The 17,955-nt window shown below is 38.1% G+C and overlaps 1 protein-coding gene across 1 annotated transcript in view; it reads left to right on the forward strand.

Annotated features, from left to right (window-relative positions):
* Window positions 1–2,335: 2,335 nt before the first annotated feature.
* LOC106878110 (elongation factor G, mitochondrial) overlaps window positions 2,336–17,955 on the forward strand; it is a 26,718-nt gene continuing 11,098 nt past the window's right edge. Inside the window, exons 1-12 of the mRNA XM_014927220.2 lie at window positions 2,336–2,542; window positions 4,981–5,034; window positions 6,248–6,367; window positions 6,838–6,970; window positions 8,945–9,149; window positions 9,911–10,027; window positions 10,347–10,420; window positions 11,919–11,995; window positions 12,627–12,784; window positions 14,390–14,471; window positions 15,080–15,217; window positions 16,201–16,302. Coding sequence (XP_014782706.1) covers window positions 2,471–2,542; window positions 4,981–5,034; window positions 6,248–6,367; window positions 6,838–6,970; window positions 8,945–9,149; window positions 9,911–10,027; window positions 10,347–10,420; window positions 11,919–11,995; window positions 12,627–12,784; window positions 14,390–14,471; window positions 15,080–15,217; window positions 16,201–16,302 — 1,332 coding nt within the window. The 5' untranslated portion in view covers window positions 2,336–2,470. The remainder of the gene's footprint in view (window positions 2,543–4,980; window positions 5,035–6,247; window positions 6,368–6,837; window positions 6,971–8,944; window positions 9,150–9,910; window positions 10,028–10,346; window positions 10,421–11,918; window positions 11,996–12,626; window positions 12,785–14,389; window positions 14,472–15,079; window positions 15,218–16,200; window positions 16,303–17,955) is intronic.

The raw sequence follows: 17,955 nt of genomic DNA on the forward strand, positions 1-17,955 counted from the left end.
CCAGACCTGCTCTTTTTGCACTGGGTATCGATGACATTACCAAGATGGAAGCGATCTGGACTTGAATGTCTGGTATCTTGACGATGCTTGTTGGTATTGCAGCTCTGTCGCGTGACTTTTAGAGCCCCCCCCCCTGCAACTTTTTGTTTCGGGACCCCATCCCTTCAATTAAAATCCATAATCTACGCACCTTTTATTCATAGCTATATTTTACTTTATTCTATCTGAAGTTCAATATTTCACGTTATCCTAAAGAACATCTTTAAAAGTACAAGTTAAATTTATTTAGGACTCTTACAAATTTCAATGAGTAAAACTTTCAGATATGAATAAAAGAGCATTTTTATAATCCAGGCAACTTTCAAAGACAAACACGCGAAATCATTGATCAAGCTGAGAGCTAAATTCGTGTTCAATATATATCATAGACAATCCACAAAGTCTGGTATATGTTCGTGGTACAATGTAATATTTTTACAAGAACTTTTGCAGGTACAATGTATTACCATTTTATTTCTTGAAATTTTCAATTAACATCGATAGTTTAATTCTTGTTCAACATCTTAACCAAAGTAAGTAGATGGACTCATCTACGTACTTTGATCTTAACATGGGGCCCATCAATCATGGAGGCCCCCTGCAACCCGGTTGCAGGGGCTTAGCGACAGTCCTGTGGTGGTGGTGGGGTCTTTCTGATAAGGTCCTTGCAACTGCCCGGATGATAATTGAGGAACTTGGTCATTGAGGCCTTAGTGTCAACCACTAGCGTAGCTAGAACGTGTGCCGCTCGGGGCGGTTCTTACGTTTGCCACCCCGCGGACCCCCACAAAAACACATTGCTATCAACAGACCCAAAAGTGCCGCCCCTTTAAGTGCTTCCCAGGCACGGACCCCCACCCCCCAACTACGCTAGTAGTGTCAACAGTCCTAAATGTGAGCTCTGGCTCCTCAACCATCCACCTTCACATCAGCAGACTGTAAACCTGTTTATAGATTCCTTCCCCACTGTCGCGGTTCCTCCCTCATCAACATGATGCTTTCTTGGAACCACAATTACTGACCAAGCTTTTAGGTCCATCTTTCAGTCCAAGATGACTAACCTTGAGCAATAATTAAAAACCTTGAGGCAATTGGGCGCCACCAAGGTTTTTTAAAAAACTTAGGAATTACTTGTCGATTCTTAAGTTATTGGAGAAAGTAAGTAATCTTGCGACACAACCAGTGTGCCGTCCAGTGGGTGGGTGGGTGTTAAATACACCACAGAATCTGGGAAATCGGCCTTATGTTGTTTTAGGTAGAATCGATAGAGCAACGAACACAATGTCTTAAGGTACTTAGTTACGGTTCCTTATGTTCTAAGTTCAAATCCCGCTGAGATCAACTGAGATCGATAAAAAATATTATATAAACTCTGCGTGAAATATGTGGTCTTGTGCTTGTTTTAAAAATATTATTACTCTGGTCAATTTAACCTTCTGCCTGGTGCCAAGTAGCATAATGTCGAACTCCAGGTTCTACATCAACTGCGAGTGAACGTGGAGGCACTCTACACGGTAGCCTAATCTTCTTCAGACGTCACCCTTGCTGTCTTGAGAAATGAATAGATTCATTAATGTACATCTTGGTATACTATATATCGAGAAAAGTAAGGGCGATTGTCATTGCTGAAATACCTTCAGTTTTGCATAAACTTTTATTCACCTCCCACCCTACCCGTTCAGGTTGTTGGCCTCAAGGAAACAAGCACATTTAAAATATTTCAAAAGTTGGTGACTTGCAAAGGCATGAACGTCACAACTTTTCCGTTGTTGCATTTTGTGTAAATGTTAAGTCCATACACTTTTAAAACGGACATCAATGCCCTTTCTCGAACTACATTAACAAGGGAACATTCGATCGAACACCTGCTAGAACTAGCAATCAAATTGTCTTAAAATACGCTCTACCATCTTAGAAAATAATAATAAATAAATAAAGGCACATGGCGATCATTCGATACCAGTAAGAAATATCGCCAAGGCACATTATACAATGTTGTATTGAATATAAAAAAGACAGGATAGTCATGACAGGACAACATTTATTCACAGGTCTCGCTGTTCGGGGATGACATTTGAGAAGCAGCAGTTTCCGGCAAAATGTCGTACTGCCTTTTTTCTCCCCACCCTTTTTGCATTCATTTCTTATAAACAGACGAAAATACTGTTTAGCAGAAATTTTATTGCTATTTTCATAATTTATCTATAATTAAGAAATATTTCAGATTTCTTTCTTTAAAAATTAGTTTTAATGCATCCGAGAGCCAATAGGATTTCGATGTGTGATACGACAACAGTTTGCTTTACGGTAGGTGGCTGGTGCCATGTGTTGATCTTCCTGAAGGTTATTCGTCAGTCATGAAGAAGACTCTCTGAAGGAAGCTGGTTAAGAATACTGGAGCAGACGGAGTAATTAACCCCCGGTGACAACGATGTTGATTCTAAAGGCAACTCGTTGCCTTTCTAGGCTATCCAACTGCAATTTTTTACTCAAACCTGCTCAGGTATGTTTTTGTAAAATTCCTCACTTGAGAGAGAGCTGAATTCCCTGCGAAACGGTTTCAATTTCTGTTAGAACCATTCGGAATCATTTATTAATTCGTTAATTCTCTCGGTTATGGCATAACTGTTAAAACATTTCTCATTCTTTCTTCCTATAGAAATATAGGTCCATCATGTTTTCGTCTTAAGATATCCGTAGAAATAATGAAATACACTATACCGTTTTATTCTGTTTTTCTTAAAAAAAACAAAAACGAAACAAAGCACAACACTTTAATATTTGTACAACCTAGGCAAAAAACTTAAAATATTTTATATTAGTTAGAAAGTTAGAATGGAAGACATTTGCGATTTAAGTAAAGTTCTTTCAACTAGTTCTTTCCTACGAGTCTCTGACCTCGGGACTCTATTTCCTTATTGGTGACCCGTAAATCTAAAGGATCGCCTTTCTGAGCTAAAAGTATGCGACACCTTTATTGACGATACTTATCAATTACGTTTAAAACACCACTGTCCACTGCCATCCTTAATTACCGTTTCCGACACATCGGTCGGTACACAAACTACAGAAACTATGTTACAGAATCAGCTGTAGCTATCTCCTTGCACTTTTATTACGATTGCTGTTACATTTATAAAGTATTCTATGAGACGATAAAAAATGGGGAAAAAAAGGTACTATTCAAGAAAAAAGAAATCAGTCCAATACCAAGTGCCTCAATTGGTTGCCCACCACAACGATGATACTTAGGGATATATGCTGAAGTTTTAGAATTTTAAAAGGCTCATCGTTTCCTACATCGGCGGAGGTAAACAAAAATACGCACACCACCCTTTTTCGGCGTAACCCTGACCCTAACCACCGGGTGTGCGTATTCTTTGCCTTCGCCCATACTTCAACCTGTGTGTTTCAATTATATAACCGGCAAGTCTCCCATCGTCATTTGTAAACAAAGATTAATTTTAGTGTCTCATATTAAAAAAAAACAAAAGGCAGACATGTTCTTTTCGGGTTGGGTTAGATCATTCCTATCAATTCATAAATTTAATTTCCGTAATATTAACTAATTCCATCCAACCTTACCATTCCCCACTTCTACTCACAAGATAACTTCGCTCATTTATGTTCTACTTTTTTTATTTTAAAGGTGTCACTCTATTTAGTCCACTTTTGTTATATCAGCTGGAGATGTCCTCCTGGGGCTAAAAGCAACAGTAACATCCACCCCTAGGGGTCAGCCACACTTAAGTGGCAATATACTTCACTTTATCGTGCAGTTACTGTTAATACTTCATTTAGAGAATTAAAATTGCTTATATATATATACTCTTTTTACTCTTTTACTTGTTTCAGTCATATGACTGCGGCCATGCTGGAGCACCGCCTTTAGTCGAGCAAATCGACCCCAGGACTTATTCTTTGTAAGTCTAGTACTTATTCTATCAGTCTGTTTTGCCGAACCGCTAGATTACTGGGGACGTAAACACACCATCGGTTGTCAAGCGATGTTGGGGAGACAAACACAGACTCACAGACGCACACACATATATACATATACATATATACGACGGGCTTCTTTCAGTTTCCGTCTACCAAATCCACTCACAAGGCTTTGGTGAGAGGGTTTTGTTATGTAGGAGATAGGGTGGGTGTAAGTGGTGGATGTGAAGCAACTATGACAGCAAGGGCGAGACTTGGCTGGGTGAAGTTCAGGGAATGTGGAGTGTTGTTATATGGGAAAAGGTTTTCATTAAAGATGAAAGGAAGGGTCTATAAGAGTTGTGTGAGAGCGGCAATGCTGTATGGGAGTGAGACATGGTGTCAGAGGGAGATGGTAATTTTGAGAAGGACTGAGAGAGCAATGGTGAGAAAAATGTGTGGGGGTGAAGCTGTTTGATAAGGAGAGGACTGAGGATTTGATGGGGATGCTGGGATTGGAGAAATTGGTGGAATGGTTGGCAAGGGCGAATGGAGTAAGGTGGTATGGGCATGTATTGAAGAGGGATGAAGAGCATGTTAGGAGGAGGGTGATTGCATTTGAGGTAAATTGAGCATGGAAGTGAGGTAGACCGAGGAAAAGGTGGAGAGGACAGGTGGAGGAGGAGGAGATTGGGAGGGTTGGTTTGAAAAAGGAGGATGCCCAAAACCGGGCAAGATGGTGTCAGGGCAGTTGCTATGGCATTGAGCTAGATACGGCCACCCCCATTAACGGAGACAAAACCCAGATTTAAAACACTGGATGAAGATGATGTCGGTCAATGACTAATATTGGTTTTTTCCTCACCGCATAAATATTTCCAGTTAGCTTTTTAATGTTCTTTGCATTAAATATGTTAACACTTACTTAACTATTGTATATCATTATTATCTCTGTGTATCTCCATCAGTGTGTATTTGCCTTATTCATATATCACTTATTTTCTTTTTTTTTCTTTTTAGCTATGGCCATTATCAGATGCTGTTAAATTATATTCTTCTAAATCTTCTAATATGGTATGTCATTACATTTTAATATTTTATCATTCTACCTTCCTATTATGGTTTGATATGCCATGTCTTACAAGTGTTAAACCTGACATTATGTGCCTCCTACAGACAAGGCCACTTTCTCAGATCCATATTGTTTGGAAAAGAATGTCTGAAAAAAATACTTCTTCTTCGAACTGCTGTTACCTCTTTACAAAGTCCAAATACGACGGACATAGAGCTGTTTATGCATGGATCTTGCATTGGTTTCAACCTTTGGTATAATCCTCAAGTGTATTTTGAGTAACATAGTGTTTGATAAGCCTGGCCTTTTGAGATGCAGTTTCCATCCATCCAACAAGCTTCCACACAGTTTTTGTCTACCCATTATCATTTGGAAGTATTGGGTCTACCTGAGATTATAATAGAATATATGTGTCCAATGTGCTAAATAGTGGGATTGAACCCATGACCTCATGATTGAAACAAGAACTTCTTATCAATTTAGCTCTGGCTGCATTCAGAACACCCACACACATACACACATTATTTATTATATTTAAGAAACAAATAGTCTGACTGGCAGGTTTTAAAATACCAATAGTCCACAACCATTGTCCCACAGTTGAGTTGGATATCCTCTCTCTATCTCTACTTCTATTATTACAACACCTTCTACCCTTCTGAGTTTACTAAAGGTATCTGGCTTCCAGCTAATCTTGAATCACAATGAATATCTCAGCCCATACTCGGAGCTCAGATATAAAAGAGATATCCATTGGCCACCATCTTATATTCTCCTATTCCCCAGTCATTTTCTTGACTCATGTTTTTTGTATTTCATACAAATTATTGTGGCGTATCCAATGTAGTTAATATAATTTTCTTTTTTTAAATCCCAATAATCTTTCTATATAACTTTAATATATCTTGTCTGAGATGGTTAAAAAGAAATAGCCCAAATTAAGCAGATCCAGAAAATAACTGGAATCTCATCACTAAAAGAGTAAAAGGATATACTTGATACTGTTGCTTATTGGCAACACACGTACACTAGTTTCTTTATGAAATACCATGCAAAGTTAAATGATAATAGAGATCATTAAGCATCAATACGAGACAGAAAAGATCTCACAAGGCCTACTGATGTTCTTTCAAGTTCAATTTGGTGTTTACAATATCTAATATATTGTTAAAAATGTCAGCAGTGAATCCTTGCAAAGTTATTTTTCCATTTTAGGAAACTCTGGCATTGGAGCAGATTCGTAACATTGGTATATCGGCCCATATTGATTCAGGGAAGACCACTCTAACAGAGAGGATCCTTTTCTATACGGGGAAACTCAGTGAAATGCATGAGGTAAGACAGCAAGGAATTTCTTTTTTTATTTCTTATACAGGCGCAGGAGTGGCTGTGTGTTAAGTAGCTTGCTTACCAACCACATGGTTTTGGGTTCAGTCCCACTGCGTGGCACCTTGGGCAAGTGTCTTCTACGATGGCCTCGGGCTGACCAAAGCCTTGTGAGTGGATTTATTAGATGGAAACTGAAAGAAGCCCATCGTATATATGTATATATATATATCTATATGTATGTGTGCGTATATGTTTGTGTGTCTGTTTGTCCCCCCCCCCCCCAACATCGCTTGACAACCGATGCTGGTGTGTTTACGTCCCCATAACTTAGCGGTTCGGCAAAAGAGACCGGTAGAATAAGTACCAGGCTTACAAAGAATAAGTCCTGGGGTCGATTTGCTCAACTAAAAGTGGTGATTCCAGCATGTTTTTAAAGAATTCCTCCCATTTAGATTTTCTTTCTTATTCTAATTTAGGTGAAAGGAAAAGATGATGTGGGAGCCAAAATGGATTTTATGGAACTTGAACGACAGAGAGGCATCACCATTCAGTCTGCTGCCACTTACACTGTCTGGAAAGGTACAAACATAAACATTATTGACACACCTGGTAAGTCAAAGAAACAAATATTACTACCATATTACTGAAGGCTATAGTTTGCCTTAATAGATCAGTCATCACTTAATTGCCATGTTTTTCTAGATTTCCTTCCTTCACATATTTGAGTCACTCCAAGTACTCAGCATTTCTTTATACAACTGACATCTTCCATTTGGGTCACTTATCTTGTACCAGTACAGTATTCTTTCTTGCACACATCTGACTCTTATTGTTGTTGGCACTCCATCGCTTACGACGTCGAGGGTTCCAGTTGATCCGATCAACGGAACAGCCTGCTCGTGAAATTAACGTGCAAGTGGCTGAGCACTCCACAGACACGTGTACCCTTAACGTAGTTCTCGGGGATATTCAGCGTGACACAGTGTGACAAGGCTGGCCCTTTGAATTACAGGCACAACAGAAACAGGAAGTAAGAGTGGGAGAAAGTTGTGGTGACAGAGTACAGCAGGCTTCACCACCATCCCCTGCCGGAGCCTCGTGGAGCTTTTAGGTGTCTTCGCTCAATTAACACTCACAATGTCCGGTCTGGGAACCTTCTGGATTTTTGTAAAACTCTATTTTATATATACTCTTATTCCTGGCTGCTCATCAACATCTACCATATATTAAGCCTAATTTCTCTGTCAACCAGTATCAGATCCTACTACATCTCTTATACATCTGCAGTTTATGAGGGTTGGCTGAAAAGTTTATAAGCTGACCAAGATACTCTCATGCAGTGTGACCAAATGAGGTTTATTTTTCAACATAGTCCTCCTTGCAGTCCACGTTGCATACAAGATTTCATAGCTCTAGCATCACTCCCTCACAGTTAGCCTATAAACTTTTCAGCTCACCCTTGTACATTGGATACACTGAATCTTCAGAGTTTTGGCCGTTCACTGTTGTATACTCTAAACAACTTATCTTTATGTACAATATCTTCATGGACAGAAAAAGAGGAATCTGCCAGTTTCAACCTGGTGTTGGGATTTTATCAGTGACTGAGGACCCACTTTAACTGTCCTGTGTTCCTGTTGTCAGTTCTCCTGTCAATAAATCTCAACCATCTATACGTTTATACAGCAGGGGGACTGGATAAATAGCCTTAAAGAGTCTTAGGTGCCGAGATAAGTAAACTATCCTATAGCCTTTCCTATACTTCTTTTATCAAGGTTTTAACCATGTATGACACTGTTAACTCTATGCAGGCTCTGTCGTATTTACATAACCAAAACATATTTAATAATTGAGGAAGAGTTCTACGTTCTTCGTATTCTTCCCAACAATTTCTTTAACATTTTCGTTAGTTCAAATTTCTAGATATGGAAAGTGGAACATCTTTAACATTTCATCATAAACGCAATGCCTTCATGCCTTCGAGATAAGAGAACCCTTACTGGAAAAACAAATAAGGGTTAGTGATAAGAAGTGTACCTGGTTGTAAAACAATGCCATGATAATATATTTATTTAATTCGTGCAAGCATGGGAAAACAAGAAAAACAAACAAATGAAGGAAAATGTGCTATGTTTAGTAGAGATTATTAAATTATTTTAAAGTAAGGTTTTGGTCTGTTCTGTTATTCTGAGTTTCCCAGGAAAAGAGAAACTCCAATTAGCAACAGAGTGAAACTTCGAATAAAATGAATGTAGTGTCTGTGTGTGAGAGTGGGAGAAACTGGATTTAATCCTTTAGTGTTTAAACTGGCCATATCCATCTCAAATACTCCAGCTGTTTTATGTTTGGGCTGGCCAGATTCAGCCTCTTACACCTACTCTACAATGTCATTCTAAAAATAACTAATCACATCATTGAAATCTCAAAGCTACAAGATAATGCATGATTAATTCAAAACTGAATAAATAAACTTTACATTTGACAGGTTATTCTGATTGCTAAAGGGTTAAAAGAAATATTCGAATTATATTTCTGAAATTAATGTTTTTTTTTTTTTTGTCTTTTCTAAAAATCTTTAAACAGGTCATGTTGATTTTACTGTTGAGGTGGAGAGAGCTCTTCGTGTTCTTGATGGTGCCATCCTTGTGCTATGTGCCGTTGGAGGAGTTCAGAGTCAAACCTTCACTGTTGACCGTCAGATGAAGCGATACATGGTTCCATGCATTACATTCATTAATAAGTTAGATCGCATGGGAGCCAACCCATACAGAGTCCTCTCACAACTAAGGTAAAAAATTTTCAATCCAACCCATCAAGTTTGACACATAATAAATTATTTTGCTGTGAGGAAGAGGGCAAATCTAACATTTCGAACCTAAGCAGTCTATTTATCTACTGCTGCTAGTAAATATTTCATCTCTCTCTAACACAAAAAAAAAGAAAAATTATCTGAAATATTGGATTTCTCCTCTTCGTTGACAGCATTTCACTTTGACATGTAGTGGTTACCTCCCCTTATATACTAGCTATTCGGTTTCAATATTGAAATAGCCGCCATTGAGAAAGTACTATTCTGCGCATGCGCAGGGGACTTCACCACCGAAAGCCCCTCGAGTCGCGCATGCGTAGTAAAACTCGTACTTAAGCAGTTTTATTATCTCGGCGAGTTGAGTGCAGACCTTCTACATGACAACACCTCGCCCCCCCCCCCCACGAAGCACTTTTACACTGTTATCTGGCAGGCATGAAGGAAACCCTTAACCTTCCAATACCAACTACAACTTAATCAGCGGCTGCTAAGCAGAATGACAGGAATTGTGAATCCAAGCATCGTCAAAAATAAAACCTTTTTATTATGTTGTTAACTGTTCTGAGGTCTCTTCATTAAAAATGCTGTTGAAAGGTGATAGAGAGAGACTAAAGTCTCTGTCAACATATACCTATTTACAGATGTCTGAAGATTTGAACCTACCTATTCAACGTTGCAGGCTTATTGTACTTAACATGCTTAACATAAATATAATGCTTTTTCCTTTTGTCTTTTATTAGATCAAAACTGAACCACAATGCTGCTTTTCTCCAACTTCCCATTGGAAAAGAGTCTGAAACGCAAGGAATTATAGATTTGATTGAAAGGAAAGCTGTATACTTCAAGGAACCTATGGGGTATGTTACTACTTACTTAAACATTGCCAGTCATTGTTGGCTGCATTAAAGAAATATTGGTCCACTAACCAAAAAGTCAATAGATTATATTTTATTGCCACAAACAGCCACCATTACAAATTCTCTTTATTTTATTTTATTGATCACAATAGAAATGCTATTAAGTGAAAATGATTCAGATTTCTTTCGTAATTGTTTACTACTGTCCTAACATGCTGTATGTGACCTTAAAAGCACAGGTTCTTCACATCTAGTCTACTACAGTAATAACATTTTCTCTTGAAGTTGAATTATTATTTATTTTTTTTATTTGTCATAGCCTCAATGTTGTTCATGACGAAATTCCTGTTGATAGAAGAACAGAGACTGAAGAAAGGAGAGCAGAACTTATTGGTAAGATTTTGTATATTTAGCTGTTAATACATTCATTTCTTTCGCCTTTCTACCTTGGTTCACCTTTTGCAATCACCTCCTCTGCTATGCATTTGGTTGGCCACATTGCCTTGAATGAATGTAACCATCTCTGTTACCCACTTTATTGATTGAGTTGCTCCGTTTGAACAGAGAATAAATGTGGTGGTGAGGTTCTATTCTGTCTTGTTGAGTACAAGGCAACTTCACTAGTGTTGGTGCCACAAACTATATCTTCTGTGAACTGCTTTCCTCCTCAATTGCTCACAATTCTTTATATTATAGCAATGTGCCAGTCCACTTTTAGTCACTTTGGGGTGGTTGGAATCCTTCTACAACACATAACGTGTTCGTTGTGTTGTGACCTGTCCAGTCCTCAATGTTGTGAAACCGCAATTTTCTCTGTTTGTCTCTCTTTTGCCCTCCCTCAACTTTGCCCTGAAGAATGGTTTTGGACAGGGGGTTGTGGCAGAATACATGACTATACCAGGCAAGCTTTTGTCTTCTTATCTGTGCCAGGAGTGGTTCCTGTCTGCCAGCTTATTTGGTGGTGAGCTCCTATAGTTCTGCTTCACTGCTTCCTAACATGTCAATATCATCAGCAAAATGCAAGTTGGAAGTGGGATATCTTCCAATGGAAACAGAGGGATGGAGGTCTTCAAGTGTCTCTTGCATGATGTTCTTCAGGTAGATGTTGCAAAGCACTGGAGAGAGGATACATCCTTGTCGTCAGACACCCACTGTTGTCATGAAGAATTCTCTGATGTTGTTCAGAACTGCACTGCTTGAGATTCCATACAATGCTTGGATTACTTCAATGCGGTTGTTGTTGAAGTTATTCTTCATCACCTTCCACAACCTATCCATCCAAACACAACCTTTTTGAAGTTAAGTTGTGATAGAAGTCAGACTGGTGTTGCATATGTTTCTCCGTGAGCAGTCTGATGTTAAATATCTGTTCCACAGTACTCTCTTGGGTCCTAAATCCTCTCTGTTCTACTACAAGGATTTCTTTTGTCTTCCTCTTAAGTCTGTTTTGTAGAACTCTTAGCAATACTCTGCTGGGGTGGATAAATAGGCTGATTGTTTTATAGTTCTTGCAGAGTCTTAATTGACCTTTCTTGAAAATCGGTATCATCTCCCATATCTTCTGACAGGTAATTGTTGGTGCCTCAATAAGCTTTGACCCTCCGTGTTTTAGGAGCTCTTGGTAATTTCCTATCTTTAAGCATGCACACTGCCCCTTCGACTTCTTTCTTGAGAATTGGAGTATCCCCAAATTCTGTCATCATTTTCGTTACCATTATGTGTGTGTGTTTGATTTTGTTTATATACCTTAAGCTGCCTCTAATTCATATTTGAATATACAATAAAGTTTATTTACAACTGATTTCTCTTTGCGGAATTTTTTTTATTACTCACTTTCTCACAGTTTATAAAGGTTTCATTATTTTTTTTTTTTTTTACATTCTATCTTCAGAATGTTTGGCCAATGTTGATGAAATTTTTGGTGAAATTTTTTTGGAAGATCGGGTACCTACTGAAAATGAAATAAGAGTAAGGATTTGAAAAAAAAAAAAAAAGAATTTTTTTCCCCATTTTAAAGCAATTCAGCAATTCTTGAAAAGTTTCTGTCTTTCTTTGTCGCTGCAATATTTGTTAGTCTTTGATGTATCTAGTTACAACGGATACACAGCAGTCAATTATACAGATGTCGGCATCCAAACATGATCAATGCTGGTTTCTCTGTAACGCAATATCTGAGGTCACATTGACTTTTAAATGTTATAGAATTAACTATTTTCTTTTGATGTGAAATCATTCTCATTTGATAAGTAGGGCTTTTAATTTGGAAACTGCTTTCTTTGTTTGGTTGAATTTAGTTTTGCAATATCATATATTATAAAACCAGTTCTGTGTAGAAATGTGTGTTTATCATTTTCTTTGAACTAACTGTTTTGATTGATGTGTATTAATGCAGTTAGATGCACTTTATGATCAAATTCAGTGTTTGACTGTCAAATGTCAACAAACTCATTTATTATTTAATTTATATGATCAATTTGTATAGAATTGAATCTAAGATTTTCTGAAAAGAAGTTTATGGTTGTTGAAATTTAAATTTTCTTCCAAATATTTATGACTTTTTTTTTTTCCATCATCCATTTATGTATTTTATTTCTTATAGGCTGCTGTGAAGAGGGCATGTTTGAAACGTAAATTCAATCCAGTTTTCATGGGAACAGCTTTGAAAAACAAAGGCGTACAACCTCTTTTAGATTCTGTCCTTGCGTACTTGCCAAACCCGAAAGAAGTGGAAAACTATGCTCTGGACAATAGCAAAGGGTAATTAAACAGACGTTACTATCTTCATCATTGTAGTGTAGCTAGCAGTGATGATGGGAGTCTAACCCAAGCAATGCTTTTGTGGGGACAGTACTTGTGGGTCTGCTGTATGAACCTGTGTAGGATTCAGGTGGTGGGCTGCAGACTCAAAGGGCTGCCCTACTCAGCACACACTCTCGCAATGCCAATCCTCATCATCACAGGTATATACTTTTTTCCATGCATGCATTAGTTTAATGAGTTTGATATGTCTCACTTTCTGTGTATCCCTTTATTATACACCATGTAGCTCTTTTTTTTATGGCAGAAAGCCCTTCCTAAAACCAACCAGTTTACAATAAGGACTGGATGTACTCAATCATACCACTGGACCTAGAGAGATTATCTGCAGGCAGACCAAATTATCTTCTCTACTAAATGTTTAATATCTACTCAGGTGGCTGAGTTGATTGATAGGGGTAACTTACATTCTGTAGGATCAGCATTTTATTCCTTACTACTAGCGTTTGCACTTTATCCCACCCAGATAAAAACATTTCATTCTCACATGTTTTAACTGTGTATAGAGAGTATAAATGGTACAGCTTTATTGCTGTAATCAATGACAGCATAATATAATTGAAATGCGTTTGGCTAGCTTACAGTTCTAAACTCTGTGAAGGTAGGCTGTCTGAGTAGAAAAGGTATTGAACTGTGTTTCATGAGTTCAAAGCTGTTAGTGATAGTTGTCTTGTTTTGTTATGTTTCTGAGAAAAACACCCCCAATTTTTCTTTGCCTCAGTTCACCAAGTTGGTCAGCCATAGGAAACAAAGCTTCTTGGAATGTTACGTATAAACTGGCATCGTATTTCAAGAAGGATTTGCCTGCTAAATGAGATTCACTTCTCAAGCCTCTATCTGTATGTGTGGTGGTGGTGGTGGGTCTGATTATGAGCTATATGTAAGGATACACATGCAATGGTCTACACATGTATATATATACCATCTCTACTGACTGATCATATGAGAATTTCCAAACTTTGGTCAGTTCAAAACCTCTTTCTGTGGCTCTGAATATACTAACAAGGAATCCACTTTTAGTGTATCCACCATTGGTGAAGGTGTGTGGCTTCGTGGTTAAGATATTTGGCTCACAATCATAAGGTCGTGAGTTCAATTCCTGGCATTACATTGTGTCCTTGAGCAGGATGCTTTATTTCACATTGCTCCTGTTCACTCAGTTGGCAAAAATGAGTTGTACATGTATTTCAAAGGGCCGGCCTTGTCACACTCTGTGTCATGCTGAATCTCTCAAAGAAAGGTAGACATGTCTGTGGAGGACTCAGCCACTTGCACATTAATTTCTCAAGCTGGATGTCCCATTGATCAGATCAATTGGAATGCTCATTGTTGAAACTAACAGAGTGCTAGTTTTTTTTATCCACCATAAAACAAAACATGGGAAGCGGACGTTAAACGATGATGATGATTGCTCCAGAAACTTCGTATTATGGAACATTACTGTCTCTTTCTACCAATTATTGGCAACTTGAACTTTCTTTCATTTATGTTAAGTTTGTCTGAAAGTAAGTTATTTAAAGTAATTTGCTTTGTTTATATTTTCAGAGTTGAACATGCTGAAAAATTTCTTCTGGACACAACAAGAGATGCAACAAATCCCTTTGTGGGACTTGCATTCAAATTAGAAGTAAGTAAATGTCTTAATATTGAAGATGAGCTGGGGGTTTTTTGATGAAGTTATGTTGCATGCCCAAGGTGACACGCAAGGAGGCTGTGTGTGTATGTGTGTACAAGCTTCTTTTAATTTCCATCTACCAAATTCATTTACAAGTCTTTCAGTGGCTCAGGGTTATATAGTAGAAGACACTTGCCCAATGTGACATGCAGTGAGTAAAAAGGAAAAAGAAATGGAAATGAATTAAAAAAAAAACTTTGGGTGGGACAGCATCTTGGAAAATGTAGCAAGCATGGTCACTTATTGAACAGTCCTGTTATGCCATTGCATGGTAGTTGTGAGTCACTATCATACAAGATGTATCGTTCATTTTTAATATTCTGTAAAAACATATCTGGCCATGAGGAAATATTACCTCACTTGGAAATAGATGAGGCTGTGCAACAGGAAGGGCATCCAGTTGTAGAAAATCTGCCCCAGTAAAGTCTGTCTGACCCTTGGAAAAGTGGATGTTAAAATGATGATGTTTGTGTCACAGTTTAAAAAGAGAAATAAAAGTCCTTGATAATCCCACAAAATTTAAACAGTTCGTTTTTTTTTGTTTTTTTATGTTTCTTTAGGCAGGAAGATTTGGTCAGCTGACCTATCTCCGTTTGTATCAAGGAAGCTTGAAACGAGGAGACACAATCATCAATACCAGAACACAGAAAAAGGTTCGAGTGCAAAGATTAGTGAGGATGCATGCTGATGAGATGCAGGTAAAACTATTACTGAAATTTATTTAAGATTATAAATATGCAATCCAAATATATTTCATAAAATAATTCTAAGCTTTTGTTGTCAAAAATATTCATTTCATGTATTTTCTTTCCTGCAAATTAAACACCAAAGCAATCATGAAATTCTCAATTTCCTAACCCTTTTATCACCATATTTCCATTAAAATACCCTGCCAAACTGTTTGCTGATATCTGCCAACCAATGATTAATTGTTATATGCACATTAAACAACGAGAATCAAAATGATTACTTTCATATCCATTCTTAATACATTCTGGCAGATTCAAACCTAAATATGTTGATTGCTGTTGTTAATTGGTTGTCTGATATCAGCATGTAGCAGAATATAAAAGAACTTTGTGCTAATCTCTCATCTGTCACACAAAGCCGCTTCTCATGGTTCCACTCCCTCTCCCAGTTGAGAAGACTTCATCTTGCAAATTACTTGGCAACTCCACTGGTGTTGGTGCCACTTAAAAAGCACCCTGTACATTCTATAAAGCGGTTGGCATTAGGGAGGACATCCAGCCATAGAAACCATGCCAAAGCAGTCAATGGAGCCTGATGCAGCTCTCCAGTTTACCGGCTTGTCAAATCACCCAACCCATATCAGCATGGAAGATGGGCATTAAATGATGATCTGCTTTGAATTCTTGTTAGATTCATTAGTCAGAGGTGCCTCAGGCTGATGAGATGCAACAATGTTGAAACACCAGCTATCCCAGAGTCCCCTGCACTAATGAACTGAGTGTATTACTAATTTACATTTATCTGAAAGGAGTAGTTTCTTCTTTACGAAACACAACAGTGATTGGCATATCCATGCTCGAATCTGCCAGAACATATTTTTTATGAATAAATATGCAAGTCATTGGTTTGTTTCTTGCTGTTCACCATGCATGTCACAATTTATTAGAAAGAAAACACAAATGTCTATCCATTTATTTTGCTTTACTAACAGGAAGTGTCTGAAGGATTTGCTGGTGATATTTGTGCCCTCTTTGGAGTCGATTGTGCCAGTGGAGATACATTTGTAACAAAAGGCAACACAAATATCTCTATGGTAAGACTTGTTATTTATTTTCTTTGCTTTTTTCCCCCTATTTGTTTCTAAAATCTCAAAGTTTTCCTATATACAGTTGTGATAGGCACTAATGTTTTACTGTGAAATCTTCTAGTGTGCAGTGTCTAGAACAGATCAACTCCTTCATTTTGCCTTGGCTTACTTTTGATATCTTGTACATTTGCCTAATGCCTGCCTCCCTCCACACACACACACATATTTTACACATAAAAATATCCCCAACTATAGCCCCCATTCCATCACTAGAAATGCTTATGTAAGAAATAATTTGTGAAAATAGGTATAGCTGTGTAGTGAAGAAGCTTGCTTCCCAAGCATAGCACCTTGGGCAAGTGTCTTCTACTATGGCCCTTGACTTTCCAGAGCCTTGTGAGTAGCTTTTTTAAATTGAAATCAAAAGAAGCCCATCATTTATATATATATATATATATACACACACACACACGTGTGTGTGTGTATATATATATATATATATATACACACACACACACGTTTGTGTGTGTATATATATATATATACACACACACACACACACGTGTGTGTGTTTGTGTCTGGACATGATGATTATATATGAACATCAGCTTCATACAAGCAGTGTTGTTCCTTTCCAGTGTTCTGTGGAAAACATGTCTGGTCCTGGGGAAATATTACCTTGCTTGGAAATGGGTAAGGGTTGGCAATAAAAAGGGCACCCAACTGTAGAACCTTGCATTAATTGACCTGAAAACCAATACTGATTGCACATGCTCACCTGGTCACTCACCTGACTTTTTTTTTGTTGACAAATAATGGACAGTAGATCATGTTTCACATTGCATTCTGAAAAGACCGCAGTCTTGTTATTCCAGTTGCTCTTGTGTTTCACCTCCTCCTGTTACCATTCTCTGCATTTCACCTCCAGGCTCTGGAGTTAATACTTTCCCCACCAAGTCTTTTTCCTTACATAACGCTCCCTTCTAGAAATTCATCCTTGCTCTCTTTTCTCACAAACCATTAACCTTGACAGTAAACAAGCACCAACTGCCCTTGCCTCTACTCTGGGTGGATCTAAAATGGCTACCCGCCCTGCGTCTTCATTTCAAAAGATTTAATAAAATACCATTACACATCACCCTCATCCTTAGCAGTAACAACTACTTGAAAAGCGTTTGACAACAATAACTGCAGAAGGATTGGAGAAAAGCAGTGTTTGGTTTTGAATCATATGGTCTTTGGTTCAGACCCACTACATGGCACCTTGGGCAAGTTTCTTCTATAGTCCCCAGATAAACTAAAGCCTTGTGAGTGGATTTGTAAGAAACTGAAAGAAACTTGTTGTATATGTACTTATATATAGGCGCAGGAGTGGCTGTGTGATAAGTAGCTTGCTCACCAACCACATGGTTTTGGGTTCAGTCCCACTGCGTGGCACCTTGGGCATCAGACCGAACAAAGCCTTGTGAGTGGATTTGGTAGATGGAAACTAAAAGAAGCCCATCGTATATATGTATATATGTGTGTATATGTTTGTGTATCTGTGTTTGCCTCCCCAACATCGCTTGACAACTGATGGTGGTGTGTTTACGTCCCCGTAACTTAGCAGTTCGGCAAAAGAGTCTGATAGAATAAGTCCTGGGGTCGATTTGCTCGACT

This window comes from Octopus bimaculoides, chromosome 19, assembly GCF_001194135.2.
Source record: "Octopus bimaculoides isolate UCB-OBI-ISO-001 chromosome 19, ASM119413v2, whole genome shotgun sequence".
NCBI lineage: Eukaryota > Metazoa > Mollusca > Cephalopoda > Octopoda > Octopodidae > Octopus > Octopus bimaculoides.